The sequence below is a fragment of the Aplidium turbinatum genome, chromosome 15 (assembly GCF_918807975.1).
Source record: "Aplidium turbinatum chromosome 15, kaAplTurb1.1, whole genome shotgun sequence".
Taxonomy (NCBI): domain Eukaryota; kingdom Metazoa; phylum Chordata; class Ascidiacea; order Aplousobranchia; family Polyclinidae; genus Aplidium; species Aplidium turbinatum.
The window spans coordinates 22,895,844-22,917,497 of NC_137486.1; the positions used below are offsets into that span (position 1 = coordinate 22,895,844).

Below are 21,654 nucleotides of genomic sequence, written 5' to 3' on the forward strand. Positions count from 1 at the left end.
ACCCTGTTTGGTAAATCCACGATTTCATCAGCAATTTCATGTTTTGTTATTGTGAGTTTTAATTTAAAGTGCATTCCAGGATTCCACTTGACAAAATGTCAACGCCACACAGTTACGTACAATAACTTACAATTGCGCACTTTGCATGCGGCAACAATACCAGTCCACCAGACTACCTTGCTGACATATTTCCACGCAAGGCTACTCCAGACAGCAAAAACCATCCTTTTTACATCGATTTAATGTCTACAGATGTTAAATCAATGTAAAAATAACAGAGTTTTCTATCTGGAAACTTACGAGTTTCGATAATTGTATTTTTATTATATTGAATATCTTAACTCGAAATGAACCAAGCCAAATTATTATGCCCGTCTTGTTTGGTTTGTTGAAGTCCAAAACACAAAGCTTCCCATTCTGTTCTATCTTACTTTTTCGGATGTAAACTATAAATTGAACGGCGGCGTCTCAAAGCGTCAAGACAATTGCAATGAATCTACGTTGGTGGATCGATCTTCGACCAATGTTTTGTTTTCATACACAATCGCACGTGATCTTCTGCTCCTCGAGCAGCTCCTCACGTGATCTTGCAACGTCCACGTAAGAGACTGCCTACAGAAGTCAACATTTTATGAAGTCTTTGTAACAAAGCGGCGTTCCCTAGCAACGGCACATCGTGCCTTGTGTAGACAAGAGCAAGGCACCGGGCACAGTGTTCATTAAAACGCGATGCAAGAAGCGAACGCGTAGGATTGACATCAATTTTAAACAGCGTTTGTCGCCTTCCAGCATCTCCGACTTCCGTATACTCCTGCTAGGACTCCAACAAGGAGACAAAAGACTCCTCCAACTAATCCCATTGTGACGAATTTCATGGATGAATTCTTTGCGTCATCGGCGGGAGAGAGATCTGAAGAAAAGTTCAAAGTAAAGTCTCATCCCTGGGAACGCTGAAACTGAATCTGTGGCAAAGTTTAAATCGTGAAGGCTTCATTTGATGAGAACCTTCAATCAAGTTTGTGACCGGACAAGAGTTTTTGGTTCAAATCCCACATCGCACAGTTTTTGAAACTTTTCACATTCATTCAATTCATTCCTTACACTTACACCCAGGGCCCACAAGAGGGGGGGACAACCGGTGCATTGCACCGGGGCCCGCGGGTGAGTTCAAGGGGGCCCGACAAAATGTCTAAATTCACGTGATAAAAAGATTGATTTCAACGATTTTGCATAAAATATTGTTTTTATATTAGTTCCGTATGTCGAATGGGCCCCTCATGGGTAGCCTATTAGGCTATGCCCTTTTTTTAAATTACAGAATTTTCAATTTTTTGCGTTCAGGGGGCCCGATAAAATGTTTAAATTTGCGTGTTAAAGTCAATTTTGCATAAAATGTTTTTTATATTTTGAAGTTGGTATTTCTTATATGAAGTTGGTATTTCTTATATGAAGTTGGTATTTCTTATTTGAAGTTGGTATTTCTTATATGAAGTTAGTATTTCTTAATGTCGTGAATAACAGCAATGCATTCATCCTAAGTTTGCTCCCATAGTCTCTGCAGATTTCAAGGTCAGAAATGGTATTGTATGTTAATGTAAAGCTGTATGCACACATATGCTGTATGCACACATATGCAATGCTATGTCAGCCATGCCGGATAATATTGCAATTTTTATCTTCGAAATGGCTGATTTTACCCACTTGTTGCCATGGTTACAATCAGGTGTTGCCAGAGTTAGGATTAAAGTTAGGAAGGGTTAAGGTAAAAGGGTTAGAGTTAGGAATAAGGTTAGGGTTTTGATCTTTGCCCAGGACTAAAAATAATTTCCAAAATCCAAGTTTTTGTTTTCAACAGCTATAAACTTTTCCTCAAATTAGGGCAGAATTCCATATCTGGCGACGCTATTGTGGCTATATTTACACTATGTAGTGTTTTAGCATTTTACAGCATTTTATCTTTGTGTATAACTAGTGTGTATCTATGAATTTAAAGTTATATTTACAATAGTGCATTGTTTGTGAAATAATGGAGTGTTAATAGGCTACTTTAACCTAATTTATTCTTTGTAAGAACGCGCACAGCAAATTTTGCTTGTGATTTGTAAGATATCACACGACATGTCACGCTGGGGGGCCCGGCAGCAACATCTGCACCGGGGCCCGGCAGGGCTCTTGGAGGCCCTGCTTACACCTCATAATTAGGGCGATGTTTTGTCACTAAAGTTACTTTTTTTTAGTTGTACCAATCAACAAAAGAAATGTAGAACCAAAATTTCATGGTTGTGGGGTCAATATTTAAGAAGTTATAAAGTTACCAAAAGTCACTTTTTCAAAAAATTTTCTAAGGCATTTCATACAGTAAGGTCACTTTATTTTGCATACTTTTTTGCCTAATTCCCCTATTTATTTATCTTTCATTGCTACTGGAGACATGAATTTACATTCTGTATGTAATGCCAAGACTTTTAACATAATATCTTCTACAGTACTATGGTACGAATTTTAGGTTTGCACGAACCCATGCTTGTTCGTATTGCGTGTATTCCAGAAATCTCGTTAAGTAATTTTTTTGATGAAACAAATTGTGTTAATTATATTTAACCGCTTGTTTTCCCTGTAATTTGAATGCATAATTCTGATTTGAGTACAAATTGAAACTAATTTAGATGCTTTTTATGTTGAATTGCTGCTATTTCTTTCGCTTTCTTGTTTTCGTTAAATAAAGTTATTTTTTGGTTACTTTTTGCAAAATTAAAGTCACATTTTTGAGCTTTTTTTTGTTACAAAAAAATTGCCCTACTTACAATACTTGTTTTTATATAGCGCTGTATCCATCGCAGAATGCGTTGCTCCTCAGCGCTTTGCAAAGCAGATAGTGTCAATGCAGCCGTATAGAGGCGCATCTGAGTACGTTATTACCCGAATCCATTCTATTGCTCAGTGCCAAGCAGGAATTAGATTTAGTACCATTTTAGAAAAGTCTTTGGTATGACTCGACAGGGTATCGAACGCATGCCTACCGATTCAGAGGCGGACGCACTAACCACTAAGCCACCGAGCCGGTCCAAAATAAATTAAAATAAATGTAGGCCTACCTCTTAGCGTTATTTTAAAACTAGGACTTAGCACCACTCATGTTGTTCCAGCTCAGGTTAAAAATCTTTGTAGAATGAAAAAGTTTTTAAATTATCAATTGAAAAATTATCTCCCGATCTGTGGACCCGTGCAAGGGTTGCATCGTTAGGGCTACCCATGGCCACCTGGAGATGCGGCCTGATTTGTCACATTTTGCAGATTTTGATTACAGCTACTGCTAGTGCTTGACAGACATTTTTTGAGATGATTTTACTTTTTGCGGTTTCCTAATGACATAAAACTTTTTTGTTGCCTTAGGGAAGCAGTAGCAAATGAGAAAAAGTAAGTTGAAATACGCAAAATCAGACTGTTATTGAAAATTAACAGTCTGACTAAAATCTACGAAATTGAATTTTTTATGTTTTTCAACATGTGAGAATGTTAAAACCTATTGTGTCATCTGGGGAAAAGAATAAAGAAAGCGTAAAAATCTAATTTTTAGAAAAATTTATTTAAACGTTCGCCCAAAGTTAGAAAAACCTGGAAATTTCTGCAAAATGTGACAAATCAGGCCGTATCTTTAGCTGGCCATGGGCTACCTGTATGTGAAGTTGTAATATGGTACAGAACGCTGCACAAGTTTGTATATTATCTCACGTTTGGTCGCTGGTCTTCCTCGCTGTATGATCGTCCCTGCGGTTTCCACACTTCTCTCATCTGACTCAACTACGATGGGACCTTGTGTCACGTGACCACGTCTGAGCTCTTCATCTTGTGGGAAGTCGCTGTAGCGAAACGAACGTTTCCTCCGTTTCCCCTGCATCAATGTGGATGTTGTTCATCCATTGGCACCAGCCGGGGCTGCTCAGACTATTTCTTCTGATTAAATTGCAACTTATACTGACAAATTACCTTAACCAATCAAAGATTATATTTAGGCTACTGTTGTAAATTGTAATAACTTGCAAACGATTGTAGATTATATTATCATTTGCAAACTCTAAATCAGCTTGCGAAACATCGCCCTCACCTGGCTGCAATTAGGCCGGCAAAAGTCGTCGCTTACGTCACAAACAATGACATCACAGTGGAAATAGACGTTGAGTTTGGTTTTATCAGAAAACCGAAAAGCCTCAATCGAGAAACATCCGCTTCTCGGGCTGACGTCATTGATGTAAAGCTTCACAGTGTCATCCGCTGGACATCTGTGGTGGAGAGAGAGGTTTAAATGCCACGAGAAGAAGCGTCGGTAACAGACAAAGGGTGTGGGAAGCCTAAGCAAGCGAGGTTAGGTTTTGCAAAATAAAGCAACAAGAAAATAGCAGAAGCTTGGAAGAATATGAATGAATCTTCTTCTTCAAAGCATCCCTACTCAATATGTAGCACGGGAAACCTTGAATTTATCCGACGAGGAGATTTGAACACACATAACTAGCCAATCTAACCACTTCACTTTGATAGCATAAAACAAAAAATAATAATTAGATAGCACAGTTGGCTGTTGTAAGGCCGCTGTCATGAAGAGACTACTGTATATCGATAGTATCTCAGCCATACTTGCCATAATATTAACAAACTTAACAATCTATTTAACAATAAAATAACTTGTGTTCTTCTGGTGAAGTCACTAGACAAATGCAAGTCATTTTATTTATCAAATGCCTGTTAAACAGTTTCACTCTGTTTTAAATTATCCACGATCGAGATAAAAATAACATTTCCGGATGGGACTCTTCTGTTGGTTTGGTTTGTTCACACCAGACCTCACCCGTCCTCAATGAAGGGATAGACGAGTTGTGATTGGTCGTTGATAGCAGTGGGCGTGGCCACACATCTGTCAATCATTACACTGAGATCGTCATCCACCGTGTGGAAGTGAACAGCCACAAAGAGATCCTCATGGAGGCGCCTGAGCAGCGGGTAGCTCGACCTTGGGAAGAGTTTCGTGTAACTGGCGTCTGCAACAAAGCGACATCGAGCAATTCGGAAACATCAAACAAGAAACATCGATCAGCAACACTATAGGACAATGTCAAGGAACAGTGGTGCATCCTAAGAAAGCGCGGGCTCGCAAGAATCAGGAATATTTAAGAAACGCCTAGCGGATAGAATAACTTATCGGTAACAAACGGAAAGTTCACTTTTTGTCAACATCGCTGGTCAAGGTTGTGCCATCAATGTATTTATTTTGAGATTACTTAATCACTTTCATCCAAGAAAGCATCTTTTGAAGGCGGTTTAGGTGCTTGCAAGGGGATTGAACCAACGACACAGGTTCGATTTTCGTGGTTGACAGAGGCCGCAGCTTGGTATGCATGTGGTGACTTTTATGCCGTCACAATGGAGGTGGTTGAAGATCATGAATAAATTTTAAGGACACAAGGAAGCCGATCTTCAATTAAGTTCACCTCTAAGCGCGTCAAGTATTTTTCTGCAGCCGCGCTTACAACGAGTGTCGCATTGACACGTCATGCACACGAAGCGTGACACTTCAAGATATTTGACCCTTTTAAAAGCGAGGTCATCCAAGACATAGTTGCATGCTCGCGATTGACGTCGGAGTGAACAGACGGTCTCAAACATCGACAGATTACACGGCGATGAAACACATCAATGAATGTTCTACCTTCGTACAAATCCATTCTGAATTCAAACTCTCCATCACCGGAAGCGAAGTGCTCCGACAGACTTTCTTGAGCATCGTTCCCAGATCCGAAGCTCAACACAGGAACCAAACTACCTTGTTTTCTTTCGGGTTTCTCGCGTAGTGCGACCTTTCGTCGACGTTTAAAGCGACAACTGACGGCGTAGGAGTGGTTGAGATCCCGTGTGATTAAGCTAGAAGGATCGGGGTCGATTGAGTAGCGAACCTCGTTGCTGTAAATCACCAAATCTCCATCGACCTGGATGAAGGCGTTGATGAGCGAAGCAGGGAAACATCAACCAAGCTCTATTGGAGCGAGATCATGTTTTGGGTTCCCTTGCAGCGAATCAATACCAGCAGCCAGGTCAAAGAAATAATCGATTATTCAAAAGCGCACTTGTATCACAATACAGAATTAAAGTTTAAAGTCACTGCAGCCCATTCAAGTAACAGATCCCATTAGGAACACATCATTGCTTAGCAACAACGCTTAATAATTTGGAAGGGTGCATAAGTAATTTCCAGTAAAGCACAGTTTAACAAAAGCCCTTATAACACTTTGGGCCATCTTGATATTTTGTTGTCTCACAAACAAAATTGCAACTGTGGACTGAGGCTTCAGAGCATTTTTTCATACACAAAGTCATTAATCTCTCATCTAGGTATCCATACCCTCGATTTGGTGTTGCATTTGTGCAAGAACGTCACAAAGGTGACATGCGAGTCATTGTAGGAGGGACGACACGAAGGATCCTCTCCCAACCTCATTCGATCTTCGATCGATTGTGACGTCATAGACGTCTCCCGCGGGATGACGATGGTCATGTGGTGACGATTGCATTGAACACGAGAGCAGTGCTCGCGTCCGCAGGTTCGATTCTGGTTCTGGATTTGTTCATTCTTTGTACATCGGCGGCCGCATCTTGACAACAAAGCCAAAGTTAAAAGGATTGTTCGGGCAACAATGACGCAGCCAATGATTTGTTTGAGTTCTGATCACACGTCGCGTCATCCGCTGAACTTCGATGACTTCCAGATTTATGTTCCAGAAAGGAGCAAGTGGTGCTGACGTCTTAACACTTTGCTCCTCAAAGGGAGGCCGGATTTGGCCCCCCCCTCATATTTCCTTTAATTATTTGAAGCACAGTAACGCCATGCACTTGGTTTTTCTTGACTTTTCCTAAAATTGCCAGGCGGATCTGATGATATTAAATTTGATGCTAAAAGTTGTGTAGTTTTCTTGTAAATTCAAGATTTTGGTGAATTTTTGCTATTTCTAGCTAACTTCCAGCAAAGCGTGAAATGGATTACATTGCGATGACAAGCCATAAGCTCATAATTGCTTCGTGCATCGATATGCGCGAGCAGAGAGAAGCATTCTCTTGCTTTCTTTTGTTTGGTTTGACCTCAATAATACAAAGCGCGTTATTTCTTATGCTACAAAGAAAAGCCAGTGATCGCAAAGCTGTTAATTAGAAACAATAATAGCAAACGTTTTTTGCGTTATCAGCTCTACAAAGAAGAATAGCAATCCACGATCAAAATAGTAGACTATGGAGGCCACAAACTATTCAAAACAGTTGTTTCAAGCAGATAATATTCATTGACGAATAAAAAACGTTACAATAAGAAATCTTCTCTTGGATAAAGACACGAAAACTTGGTTTCGAAATAAACGTTCTATGGAAATGCTCTCATTGACAAAACTTGCAATTGAGGAAATGTATCACTGCAAATGCTTTTGGGAGAAGCCGGAGAAATAGCGTTTTTGCAAACAGTAATTGTGAGATACTCAAAATTATGAGATAGGCTTCATTTACACGTAGCAGCTAACTCGATGGCGTCCCTTCACTGATTTATGTCGCCTACTTGTTGTTATGTCCTGTATTTTTGTTTCACAGTGCACTGTGTTTTGTTCCAAAGAGCGCAAAATAAAGATGATAATGCTTCATCTACATTACAAAATATTTTGTAATGTAGGCCTACAAACAAAATGTACAATGTACACAATGTACATTACAAAATATTTTGTACTGTAGACGAGGCATAAAGTTAGGCGTCACATAAGACAAACAACAAATCAGCTTTCTTCATCATTGATTCAACATCTGAATACGTTGCGCCAATGTATAAGAGGCCGGCTATTGTGAAGACCCGCCATTTAGGCTATAAACGATCCGATTATACCAAAAGTGGGACAAACTAGTGGATCAAAGAATGAATAAACAATGCTGAGAAAACTAAATCTAAGTGACGAACAATACCGATGTCTTCATTTATCTTGGAAAAATGCTGCCCAAACTTATCAACAAAAAATACCGTAAATAACGGCAAGGATCCCGAAAGCAGAATTTGCTCAACTTTGGCATGAATTTAGTCAGACATCTACAGTAATAATTCCACACATACAATAACGGGCTCTCAACTGCTGTAAGATAACACGATGGTTCTGGTTCTGGGCGATTTGTGTAACAGTTTAGGGGAAGACACTACTTGAAATGATGCACCACACAAAAGATTTTCAATGAAGACTGAGTCTAAAAACCGGTGTGGATTGTGCTGCACAATGACTTCAAGTTCAGGACAGACAAGGCACAAAAATATCACGATAAAAATAAAGACCTTGTGGGAGATTTTCGAGAATCATAACACGATGCAAATACCAAAAACGCATGGTTTGCATGCTGCTCTAAGCTGGCCGGCAACCACAAAGGTAGACAATACAGGCAGTTTATAATTCGATAACAGCGCAATAAACATTATAAATACGTAAACCGACAATTTTCTTTTACAAACGTTTTACGTCTAATAGTAAATTTTCCCTCAACAATTTTTTGTGAAGCACTTGCAAACCACGGTTTTATAAAATAATTCATCATTATTATTTTTTACTTCTCGGATATTGTAAAACGTCATCAGCAAAATCACAAAAAAAATTTCATTACTTCAATGTAGTAGGCCTAAGAATTTCTTATAGAATTGTAGCCACGTTGTTTCAACAAAGAAGCCATTTTTTAGCAATATAGAGTTATAGAAAATAATTTGCAATCATGCAAATGGTTGGAAAGAATCTAGGAAGTCTTCTCACAATCTGGCACAAAATGATTATGTTTATTGTATCTCTGTAAAATGTTTTACGACAAACTTTGAAGCTTCGTTATAATCATTTTTATCTTTGAAGTCAAAAGTTATTTTTTTTTTTTTGGCCAGAAACATAATCACTGCCTTGCTGATGTTGTCGATATTACGCGTATTTTTAGTGCTTCAAACAATAAGGACCCAGTCAGCAATCCAGTCCTTTTACATTGATTCAACATTTGTAAACGTTAAATTTATGTAGATTTGCTGACTGTGGGTTATTTCACATTTCCTTTGTTTACGCACGTTCCTCAATTCGCTGTTGCATTATTTCGACGCTGGCGGCAATTCGCTGTTGCATTATTTCGAATTGATTGACACAATCTTCAATAAAAAGTGAGCTTCGAACTTAGCTTTGTTGATATAAATGCTGTATTTTTTGTGGATGTAATTTATGAGTCATGTTTATAAACACCCGTAAGCGAAATGACTTATGATGTGGCCTGCATGATATTTGTGATGCGACTTGACACAAATCCACAATTTCAAAAGCACCTAATTTGAACTTAGAAATTTCAGATAATTTCAACAACTTGTTCAACTGTCTTCTCTCTACTAAAAATATTCATACTACAAACTCAATTGTAGACCTAAATACACAAACGAAGATGTAAACAGCTATTCAAGCAGGCTAAGGTGTTACTTATGAGAAATTTGGTTCCATAAAACTAGAAGCTAGCCATGAGTTTGGGAATGCATTAGTTTAGGATAAAAATGTAAGACAACAAACGCAGTTTTGTTTTTTTTTCAAATTCGTGTAACAATGTTACTTTGATTGTAACTATTTTAGAATCAGTGAGTAGCTTACAATAAGATTTGCTCGCAAGTCGTAAATTCTAATCAATGCAATGATTCGGCACACCGCACACACACTTCGTGCGTTCGATCGAGCTCTTTGTTATTCAGAAGTTTGCATGAAATCGGATTAGCACGGTAATTAAATAGCGGCAAGTTAAATCAAAATTGTCGTTTTTGGGTACCTTTGCAAAAATTGAAATATCAAGTTTAACATATAAAATTTTAAAATAATGACTTTTCAAACTTATATACAAATGATTTGCTTTCACACCAGTGCAACTTCTGTTCAAATAGCATCAGCGGATAACACGTAACAGCTGATTGAATTTGATCCAAAAACGGCCCCCCCTTGAGCAGTTAACTTCCAAAAAAACGTTGAAAAGCAAAGGGTTAAATGAGATCAGTTACATTTTCAACACCTCGTGGAAGTCCAATTTATGAAAACAAAAGGAAAAAACAAATTTACTTAAGTTTTCATTGGCAAGCGTTGTCAGGTTATTCGAAGTATCCGGGATATCCGCAATTTAAACGAATATCATCTTTGCCCATCTTACTCACCCGAGCGCGTTGTGAAAGAGTTTGCAACTTTCCGGATCTCTCAGAAACGAGATGTCACATTTTCGCGATCGCTTCTGCATCTCTCCTCCACATCTGCTCCCGCATTTCGTCCACGAGCTCCATGAGGACCAGATCTCGGTGCACGACGCTTCGTCATCCTACGTCACAATGACGAACAATTGACACTTAGCAATCGCTGGTTGGCAAATGTTCACGATGAAGGTTTTTAGTTGCAAGTCGTTCAATAGAACGAAAATTCAGCAATTATTCGCCCCATGGTTATTGGGGATGTATTTCCTGAACCTGGTCTATTTGATGGTGATAGGAAGTTATTGAAGAAAACAGTATTTTTGTTAAAACAAACCCATAACCCATTTTTTAATCGAGTTCAGTTCACCCATTGAGGTAAGTTGCATCTTTCAAAAGGGAATTCAATCGATCTACAACAATAAAATGTATGGCACAGACACTACTGTACAGACTTTGACTCAAAATAACTGATGAGATTAATTTCTTTCAGAAAGTCCGCAGGAGTTAGATGTAAAAAGGCTAGAATCTCATTTTTCAACGAACAAGAAACCTGCTGAGTCACAAGTTCCTGCTGAGTCACAAGTTCAAAGTACAGAAGCACCGACCGCGCTCACCTGTCCAGGACAATCGATGTTGTCGTCACAAAGCCAGCCTGTGTTGATACAATGGAGACGTTCGACACCTTCCCTGCTGCATCCGTAATACCCAACGGGGCAACGCACTAACAATGCAACAGGTTTTAATTAAAGCAAGCTTTATCTTTCATGACATTCGATTGTTGTTCCGGTGGTAAATTAAGGTTATGTTGGAAGGGGTCGTCAAGCAAGACCAACCTACAACAACAAATATAACAAATACGCTCCTCTGAAAATTACAAAACCAAATATCAAAAAACATCAAAACGCTAGAAAGAGAAGTCAACCTAATTTTCAAACTACAAAAATTGATTAAAATAACAACTGCTTTTTTCATCCACCAGGCGGAGAGCTGTCCAATATGTTGCTGTTCTAATATCCATGTGCATACCCAGAGAGTCGAACCAGGGGGGCTTTGTCTTGTGGTTTTCTTGCATTTGAAATATCCGGCGCTTATCCAAGCGAGTTGCGGAAAAAATTAAAAATAGCCTACTTTTTAACTAAGTAAAAAGTTTTTCCGTGATAAACTAATGTAGGGGAACGATTAGGCTTTGTAAGCTATATGCCACGCTTAATTGAGATGGAAGTGTTGGGATAAAGCGCGAAGAAAAAAGACCCCACTCACAATTGCATTGTCTTCCTTTTGTGCAATAACAATAGAAGCCGTCCACGTCAGTTTGGAGCAAACACAAACTTCCGTACGGGCACACAAGACTTTGACAAGTGTTTCCAGGTCCTCTTGAGACACGATGCTCAAAAATTCGTTTCTCAGGACGAATATAAGAATTCTGCGGGAAATGAAACGTCTGATTCCCGCCGATTGCTCCAAACACTTCGCATTCCATCAACACCGAGTAGAGGGAAGAATAAGGCCTGTTGAGAAACGTAGATGTGGTGAAATGCCGCAATGATTATCTGGCGTCAACACAAGTACATGTTCTACTTTAAATAGATGCAGGCGCGATATTTGTAGGACCACACAGATAGCCAGCCTGCGGCACTGTGGAATGCTTTATGCAACTAACGATCCTTTCCAAGTTGGAAAGCAACAAAGTGGCTTTCTTCCTAGTCGCATTGACGTAGCTAGGAAATGTGCCGCCCGGGGCGGATTCAGATTTTGCCGCCCCTTCAAGAAAAAGCATGTGAAAATGAAATGCGTTTTTTATCAGATTATAATCAAAATCAAAAATCGTAGTCTGAAAGCGCCGCTCCCAGACGTGCCGATTGGGGGCGGTCCGCCCCTCCACCCCCCCCCCCCCAGCTACGCCACTGTCCTAGTGATAATTTCGCTTTCAATCGTATCTTCTGTGAAGATTCTTTTATTGTGTAATCAGAGCTAGTCAACAATGATAGACACGAGCAGTGGCGTAGCCAGGAATTGTGAAAGGGGGGGGGGGGGGGGTTGACAGCCGGCGGGCGAAGCCCGACGGCGTTTTCGCCAAAGACGACACCCAGCGACGGGGGGTCTGGGGGGCCTCCCCCAGAAAATTTTGAAAAATTACTTTGAATTTGGTGCATTCTGAGAGCATTTCCAAACAAAATGTGGGTATAAATATTTCTGTAAAATGGTGCTGTCCGGTGGCATGGCAAAATGATAAGATCATGTTTTTTTGGGCATTTTTAGGAAATAAAGCTAAGTTTCTATGTTTTCTTGTTGCTAATTCTTGGCTGAGTTATTTGAATGTTTGGTATTGGCAAAACTCGCTCTTTTAATGCAGTTTTGTTCAAAATTAGGCAAACTTTGTTTTAGAGACATAGAGACTGAAAGCATCATTCTCAATATCACGACGTCGCATGCGTGCCAAAGGGGGGTTGTAACCCCCAACCCCCCCCCTTTGGCTACGCCACTTGACACGAGACTCACGTGAAACTGTTTGACGTCATTCCTGTTGGGACCAACAGCCCCACATGGCGGTAGATCAAACTGGACTGAACCTGCCTTGTAGCGACAACATCTTTGCAAGAGAGATCCACGACGTATTCCATCATTGTGTGGTTTTTATGAATTTTTAAACAATCTTTCTTTGAGGTTTTCTGAAAATTTGATGGATATGTAAAACTTCACAGCCTACAAACCGCAGCCGGAGTAAAGGACAAGTTCCATTGGGTGATGACGTAACACACTGAAAAGTTTGGGTGTTCACCAGAAATTTTATCTTTTCTATAGCCAGTGGCAAAGTTCATTTGATGAATGCGTGATTAAAAGCAGAAATATACAAGTTGTTTTGCTGCTTCACTGACGTTTCGCGCACCATGACAATGCGCATCCTCAGAGCGAATAACATACAAAAAAAGTTTACGAAATCATGGCCTATAACCTACTGCAGTGGTGCTGAAGGCAAGTAAAATAATGAAACATTACTTAGTATAACTGTATTCCAAACAAACATACGTGTTTATACTTAATGATGTTAAATTCTGATTCTTTAGGTCATTATGACGTAAGTTCACTTATTTGTGAGCGGTATTTCAATGGGCTCAGGTGGGCTTACATGGGCTAATCAGTAGACTGGAGAATTAACAACCAATCATCCAAGACATTGCTGACCGTAAAAAGTTGACCCCGATGACCTCAGGGGCTCATAGAAGATAGTGGGGTCATAAATCCGTCAAATTTTGTACAAACGCCCAGAAATGTGTACGCCAAACAATCCTTCCCACAAATTGTTGACGGGTTGTGGGAATGTTTATGTTAGTAAATATTTTTTTTATAAAACTAGATCCTGATACGAGGTGACAATTTCTATGCATCATTGTTCTACTTTTGAATTTGTCATCGAGGTTTGCAGCTCAATTGTGCAAATTAATTACAAGTAGCCTAAAACAAACAAGTTGTTGACAAGGCTCATGAACAACGTCACAATCAACAAGGCGTCCTGTCACGATTGGCAGTATTCCAACTTGGCGGTGATTAATAAAATAAACTTATAAACGTCACAACAGAAGCGTGGATTAGAAGCGAAACGATTTATCTGTGACGTCACAGGCGAGAACGCTATGCAATCATCTGTCCTCTTTGACAGGCGCGAGATAAGAGGAATCCGTGCGATGCATGTCTGTTTAACATTGTTTTGATGATACTTTGCGTTGATTTATAAAATAAATAAACAATTTTTGTTGGAATTTAAACGACAGAGTATCTGACTTTGCTTCGAGTGTAACTTGACACCAAGTTGCATCTCCAAGTCTCTGAGTGATTCTGTCAAAAACGGATTTTCAACACAAAATGCGAATAACTTAACCCAGCAACTCATTCATGGATGAGGTTTTTAGCTTTGAAACTTCAATTTAGCATCAGATGACATGCAATAGACGTAAACTAGTTTAGTAACATAAGAATATACTTCCCTAAACAAACTGAACCGAACAAGCTCTGCTACAGTTGGGGTACCCTAATGGGCAGCACGTATTTTTACATAACAAAACCACAATATTTTCGGTTTGCCTCTCACAGTCTGGCTGAGCCAACTGGAACAAGGCCGAGGGACGTGACTCTATGGTCCGGTTTTAGCCAATATCTAGATTTGGAGGAGACAAGAATCCTGTCGATAGAAGATCTTACATCCTCATTATCTTCTTCAGGAGAAGAGCAAGATAAGAAGAACATTGTTGAAACCCAAAACAGATAATAATAACAACATTTGTATAGCACCACACCCACAGTGTAAACTATGCTTCTGGGCGCTGTACATGACAATGGTGATGAATAATACTTTCAGGTATAATATTTAGTGAAACCGAATATTTTCAAGCGGGTTTTGAATTCATTTAAGTATTCAATTAATTTACACAAATAGAAGAACAACTCCAGAAACTGTCGGCAACAACTGGGAAGGGGCGATTTCCATATTGCGGCTTACATAAAGTATACTGTATATTGCCTCAGTGTTGGGGTCTTTGAGGTCCGATAGGTCGGAAAATTGCACAAAGATGTATGATGTGCTGTTTGAGGTTCGCTACAGGCTCAGACTGGTGAGTCACACAATCCCCAGTTTTTTGTTTTGTTTTTTTCGTATCCAGGCTTACATCCGGTGGTTGAAGATTTAGATTAAGTGGATGGAAAGGCAAGGAAGCCAATCTTCGTGCCCACCTTCAGGCATGCCTTTAAGCGTCCTGCCAAAGACACAGCCGCACGCTCTTGAGCGGTGTCGAACCGGCGCCCTTTCGATTGCCGTTCCAGGGTTCTCACCACTCAGCTATGTAGCCGGCTATGTAATCAACATGTTAAATTTTACGCTTCTGCAGTAATAGGCTACGGAGATGATTTAAAGTCACCGATTCATATGCCACGTCACTTTGTATATAATTATATAGCCTAATTATCCGGTGTCCTTGCATCTTGAGAAACAGATCTCTCATCGCTCCTGATAATCAGAAACAGGTGCTGCGATCACCCTGGTTACAGAACCTTGATTTAAACTCACCCATTTTTTCTGAACAGGTAGCAATGAAGTTAAAGATCAAGGTCGCAGAACGAAGAAGTTGAACATGAGGATTGACCTCAACATCTTCCCGTCCACCTCAACATTTTCCCGTCCACCTCAACATCTTCCCGTCCATCTCAACATCTTCCCGTCTACCTCAACATCTTCCCATCCACCTTAACATCTTCCCGTCCACCTCAACATCTTCCCATCCACCTCAAAATCTTCCCTCCACCTCCACATCTTCTCGTCTACCTCAGCATCTTCCCGTCCACCTCAGAATCTTCCCTTCACCTCAGCTATCAAACTTACTTGACCACGTGGCCACAGATCACGTATTTGTTTCATGCCACTCACCTGAGAGATGTAGAACTCCAATCCTTTCGGAATGACGTCATTGGAAACCACCATGGTCACGTGACTCGAGGAACACGTAACCAGGAACCTTTCCTTAAACGCGGCTAGAACATGAGGAATATCCATGAAGTGACGACATAAATAGAAACACAAAGGAAATCGGTTAATCGCATATTCAACCCAACAACGCTACGTTTGTTATCTATTCAACCAAATGAAATCAAAGAAGATAAAATACTGAAAATAGTTTGGGATTTGCGATCCTCCAAAGGGTCATGTAATTACAGGGCAACTAAATACCAACTTTCGTTCTTTATGTTTGTCCACAGTAAGTGGTAGCTTTTGTATATTTTCTCTGCCCATACACGAAGATGTTAATTAAGATTTTTAAACGTTGCAGCTTTTCAAAAATATTTTAAATTCCATTTCGATGGGAAAGATCTCTACAATGCTGCATAATGGGACAACTCATCAACAACATTAATCTCTAATTACGTCACTGACCTGGGATAGATACCGGGAGTTCAGTGTCGGTTGAGTATCCCGGTAATTCCCCTATTTCCTCATACAAGCCACCTGAAGACAAAAATTAAATGGAGACATCACTTGGTAATCATGACAGAGAGTTTTTATCAAAATTTACTTAAAATATTTGTTGAGCATAAACTGTTCCAGACAACATCTCGAAAATGTTTCCGAACCAAAGTTTGCACCGTCCTTCAACGCAGGGGGTCTTTAAAGTCGCGTTACATTTATAAAATATTTTCCAAGACATTCAACTAACTATTCTTTTTCAGTTGAGCACCGTTTTGATGTGCATCGTGCAACTGGCCGTGTATTAAATGAATTAAAAATAATGAATGAAAATTAATTATAAAGCAAATGCAGTCAACATATCTTACGTCTGTTTTCATGATAATCTTTTTCTACCATAAAGATGCTGTCCGAAAGGAAATTTCGTTTCGTAAGAAAAGAAAAATTTCGGTAAGAAATTTTTGTGGATTGTCTGAAACGCTATTGTTGCGACATTAGTGGATGGAATACCAGTGTTTAGTCGGGAGTTGGTTCAATTCCCTGTGGGGTCATACCAAAGATATCTGAAAATTACTTGAAGTGGTTGCCGAAAGAAGAAATGACTTTACGAGCAGCATGGTCACCTGATTTGACCATCCTGCTTGCAACCATGCCAACACGCTTCGGGTTGCCAGGCAACAAGTTCGCTTGACGTTGGTGATGACCTCATGATGACCTCATGATGATCAAACAAACCTAGGATCGAGAAGTTGAAGTCCTCCAACAATCAACGGCAGACGACTCACTTGAAGAGAAGAGGTCGTCGTACTCTCCGTAACCATAGAAACCGTATTGATCTTCTGCGTTGATTGCCATAACAACGCTTTGAATGAAACTCATCGTTACAACGTTCAAATACATTTTAGCAACACAATCTATCAGTATTTCTACCGCCCTGAAAACCGTAGGAAATCTGTTTCTGGTCCTTGGCAATATTCTCTTCTACAAATAACAGCTTTCAAAATTAAAAATTGATAACTTCATCTACTTTTCTAATTTTTAGTCACTTAACCACATTCACCTCTCTTGCTCTTGCTCCAAGTTATTTAATTTTTCCTTGCAATTGGAGATGAGGGTTCGTGGAGAACATAGTTTTTCAAACTTCCAACCCAGCTAGCAAAAGCCGTCCTTTTTACATTAATTCAACGTCTGCAGAATCAATGTAAAACGAACGGCTTTTGCTAGCTGAGAACGTTTACTGTAACCCCACAATAACGACCACATTTTTTAGTGGATCAGGTTTAGATCTTGAATTTGGAGCTACCTTTGCAAGTAACGGAGGTCGGTTTAATTGTATTCGACCCGTTTTTGGCTAGACAAACCACAAACGTTTTTTTCAACAGGTCTAGTTAGGTTCATGACTTTATCGAGACAAACTTTGTGTCATTTGCACATTGTAGTGATCTGTGGCGGTTGCGCAGCAAATGTTTGCAATGGCAAGTGAACATTCAGCTTTAAGGTGAAGACGTAGGCTACCCCGCCGTCTCTCATACGATTAAGCCCCTGCATATCACCAGAGCCCACCTGCCCGGTCTTGTCCTCGCCCAATTTAATACGATTTTTTTACGTAACTGCAATGTTATATAATAACACCCTTTGGTATTAGTTGGGCCAAACTACTTTCCCGCAAGGTCATAAAGCTAGTGAAAGCCGTGCAAGGACTGGTACGTTTTGAAACAGCTTTTCCCGTAGCAGGATTTCTTTGTGGAGTTTTCTTTGCCTACCTTGCTCTTCTTTGCTATGAGCTAAACGCATCAAGAGTCAAGACGTGTTCCCTTCACGACCATCAGCACTCTTTATAACGCACCATGGCCGATCTTCATAACTATTATCTATTTATAAAAATCTTGAAAACCTCATGTTAAAATGTTTTTCATTTGACAATACTTTTTTGTTTTATTCATCTTAAAAATTTTTGAAAGTGTTGCAACTGTGCCAATTTTTTACTTTTGCAGTTTGTCGCTTCTACCTTTCTGTGGACCTTTGCTATGTTGAAGTGTTTTGTTTTTGCTGAGATGGTCAGACATAAAACAACTGAACTTGCTTGACCATCATCTCAGTCTGAATAGAAACTCAACATTTTGTCGCCAACTTTTTCTGACTTTGTCCATTTGTCAAAATCATTGAAATGATTCATCAAACGTTGCACACCGGACACGCTTCATTGCCGATACCATGACCCAGCTTTTAGAGCAGCGCTAATACGGATTTTACGTTTGGATACAGGAAATCAACAAAAATACACGTAACAACAACTGGGTTCGTATTTCAAGCATTTCTGAACAAGCAACCGCATAACTGACTTAAAGATGAAGATATTTTATTGAATTCTTTTAGGCCAGTGCCAATTTTATTGTAAAAGGTAGCCTACTGGCTGAGCGAACAGCTCTATAGAGTGGCCTGCAGACTTCCCCTACCCGATACTAAATTACTGGGGAAGCACGTTTGAAAGTCACTGCCTTGTCAATCCGATAATGGCCGAGAAATGATATTTTTAAAATTTGTTATCTTCAATTTTTGTTGTTTATATTTTGGCACTGTACCAAACAGTTTTATCTGACCCAGTAGGCCAGCCTCACCTTGATATGGGATACGTCTCAACGGGTTTGTCGCTTCCACTGGACAACTGCAGCTGTTCTGTTCAGTTTGTTTTCATTTCTGACCTTCACAGTGAAAACGAGCCAAGCATAGCAAATTACCTTTTCAATATTTTGCAGTAACCTGAAAAAGCACTTGCGTTCTGAAAATTAACCTCTAACAACCTATGCTGTAACTCTTTAATTAATTATCTGACTGTATTATTGATTGTTGCACCATATCCTGGTATAGCATGCCTTTCCAAATGCCACTTTAGTAAATTTATCCTACATATCATATATTACTATATTATACATTAACATATCTTACTATACGTAGGCTATATCTTATCATATATTACACCCGACCGGATAAGGATGATGATTACTATCTTTACTCTTCCATGAATAAGCTACTGTACCATTTTGCATAATTTAATATTTGCCAGATAAGAATATATCACTAAGTTACTACCAGCTTGCATCTAACTACTCCCTGATTATTATAAGCTACGGTATTATGTTCGTTCAGAGGATCGCTTGACTTTTCGTAAGATTATTATTTAGGTTGGTTTGGAAAAGATGCTTGAAACAACTCAGACACTACATCCTTCATCGGCACTACCAAAGAATCTCCACCTCTCATTAGCGATACCAAAAACACTCCATCCCTCATTGACGCTATAAAAGATGATTCAACTCTTATTAGAAATACCAAAAACACGCTGCTATATCATCATGCTTCTTATGCTCTTACATGCGCAGGAAATTAATTTAAAAAAACAAAGCTTTTTTAACTATTTTATCTTGATAATGAGCTGCCATATTATGTATTTGTTCTGCAATATATAGGCTACTTAATATCGTTGCTGCAAACACTTTATTTCTGTATGAAATCTGTAAATAGTCCTTGTTTTGATAGTCCGTTACGTAATTTCAATATGTGTGTGTAACTGTGTATATTAATTTGTTTTTGTGATGTTGGGGGCAGTCGTGTTCTCATTGCTTTAAGAATTGGCGCTCCAGTTGTTCCAGGAACGAGGAGGCGACTGATTCTTAACTAATTCATCAACTTATTTTAAAGCTTTAGGTTTGGTGGCCGTGCTTAACTATATTTATTGATGCATACCGCAATATTAGATCCATTCATGCACGTCTTAAACCATTAAGATTTTGCCACCTTTTCCTTTTGTTACTGTATTTCTTTTTCACAATATCATTTCTTTTGCATTCTGACAAAGAAAAATAAATTGAATTGAATATAACTGAGCACCTGCTGGATTCAAAACTACAAAATTTATGTTTTCTCAATAAAACTGCAACAGACATCGACTGGTAAAAATATGGTCAGTGCACTTTGGCAGAACGTTATTGCAATTTTCATTTGAAAGCTTAGCATTGTAATTGAAAGAGCAGACAAAAAAGAATCTATACCTCACAATCTTGTCGCTTATGCTGTGAGACACTTTTAAATTAAAGTGTTGCGACCGTGCCATAGGCTACTTTAAACTGATTGTCATGGCTTTGGTATCATGCACGTTATAACCTCCGCGTTTTGTCGCTTCTATTTTTTTCTAGACTTCTGCTATGTTTGGAAAATATTGTTTTGTTGTTGTAATGGTCAGAAATAAAAACAAACTAAGCTGATAAATCTCGCAATCCAATTAAGTAATGACATTTTTAATAAATATTATTTTAATCTCCATTTAAAGCCAGCGACGAATTCGTCGTTTGCTGCGCTGTCTGTCCACATTGTCGCGTCGTTCAGAAAACGACGCAATATAATGAAAGTCACCACATTGATCCAATGTGCGGCAGCGTTGGCAGCGGGTGCTTGCACTCAGTAACTTGCATTTTCTTGGGATCTCATTTCCACCGGACCCAAGTTATCCTCCCAACGGTCCTGACAGGATGTATCGAACACTTAAAGTTCACGATGTCCCGGGTTCAATCCCAGGTGGTGGTGTGACTCATTAATCCACTAACAGAAATAAACCAACTCAAGGCAAAAGTAAATCGTGATGAGCCCTTTGTATTTATTCAACCAGAGAGGACAAGAGCAGTGCTTCTCAACCGGGGGTCCGTAAAAGTTGGCGTAGGTATCGGTAGTTGGTTTTTGATCCTGTGTGCCAACACATAGCTCATAACTTCGTCAATGCTATCACTTATCAATCGTCATAGGTGAGTCGCGAGTTCAACAACTTTTTCTAAGTGCGTCGCTTCCAAACTTATGAAACATTTGGGGGTTATATATCAAAATTTCAGATACATTTTTTTAGGGGTTCGCTTCGAAGCCAACAAAAAGGTTGAGAACCACTGGACTGGAGCGAGTGAAGTTGAAATAAACTTCCGTGAGATTCAAACCAACTGGTGATGAATTACCGAGAAACTCAGATCAACAACTTTACCTGCAATTACCTACAACCCCTGAAGCTACAACTAAGCACCAGCTTCATTATCATCACGGGTTATAGAACGATCAACTAAGATTGTCTAAGTTGCCAATTTAATAAAATTGCGAAGCGATTTCGCCCGATATTTGTTTGTTACGAACAATCTCACAATGCTGACGTCATCACAAAACCATCAATGTGGCGCAATAGATCGTCGCGTTGCGTCAAGCGCGGTGTCTAGAAGCTGAAACCTCAACATTCCACAACCGTCCGCAACACTTTCCGTGTTGTGCAGATATAAAGGGTTGGTGCGGTCTTGTACGTTTGTGAGAACAATGATCGGTCGCGTCAGGCAACTCGACAGCGACACGTGGCGCCGTATCAACAATGTTCGACCTGACCTGAAACCAAACCCTGAACCACACAATGCAAAGCTGAACAAGGTTGACACGT

General features: G+C 39.5%; 1 protein-coding gene across 1 annotated transcript; it reads right to left on the minus strand.

Moving 5' to 3' along the window:
- Positions 1-48: 48 nt before the first annotated feature.
- On the minus strand, positions 49-12,874 carry LOC145784592 (zona pellucida sperm-binding protein 1-like). Its single transcript, XM_082596448.1, has 10 exons — positions 12,743-12,874; positions 11,504-11,751; positions 10,858-10,964; positions 10,214-10,371; positions 6,392-6,641; positions 5,702-5,978; positions 4,844-5,033; positions 4,106-4,280; positions 3,733-3,892; positions 49-910 (listed from the first exon to the last, which is right to left on the minus strand). The coding sequence occupies exons 1-10, from the start codon at positions 12,865-12,867 to the stop codon at positions 765-767; spliced, it is 1,836 nt and encodes a 611-aa protein (XP_082452574.1). The 5' UTR covers positions 12,868-12,874; the 3' UTR covers positions 49-764.
- Positions 12,875-21,654: the final 8,780 nt, after the last annotated feature.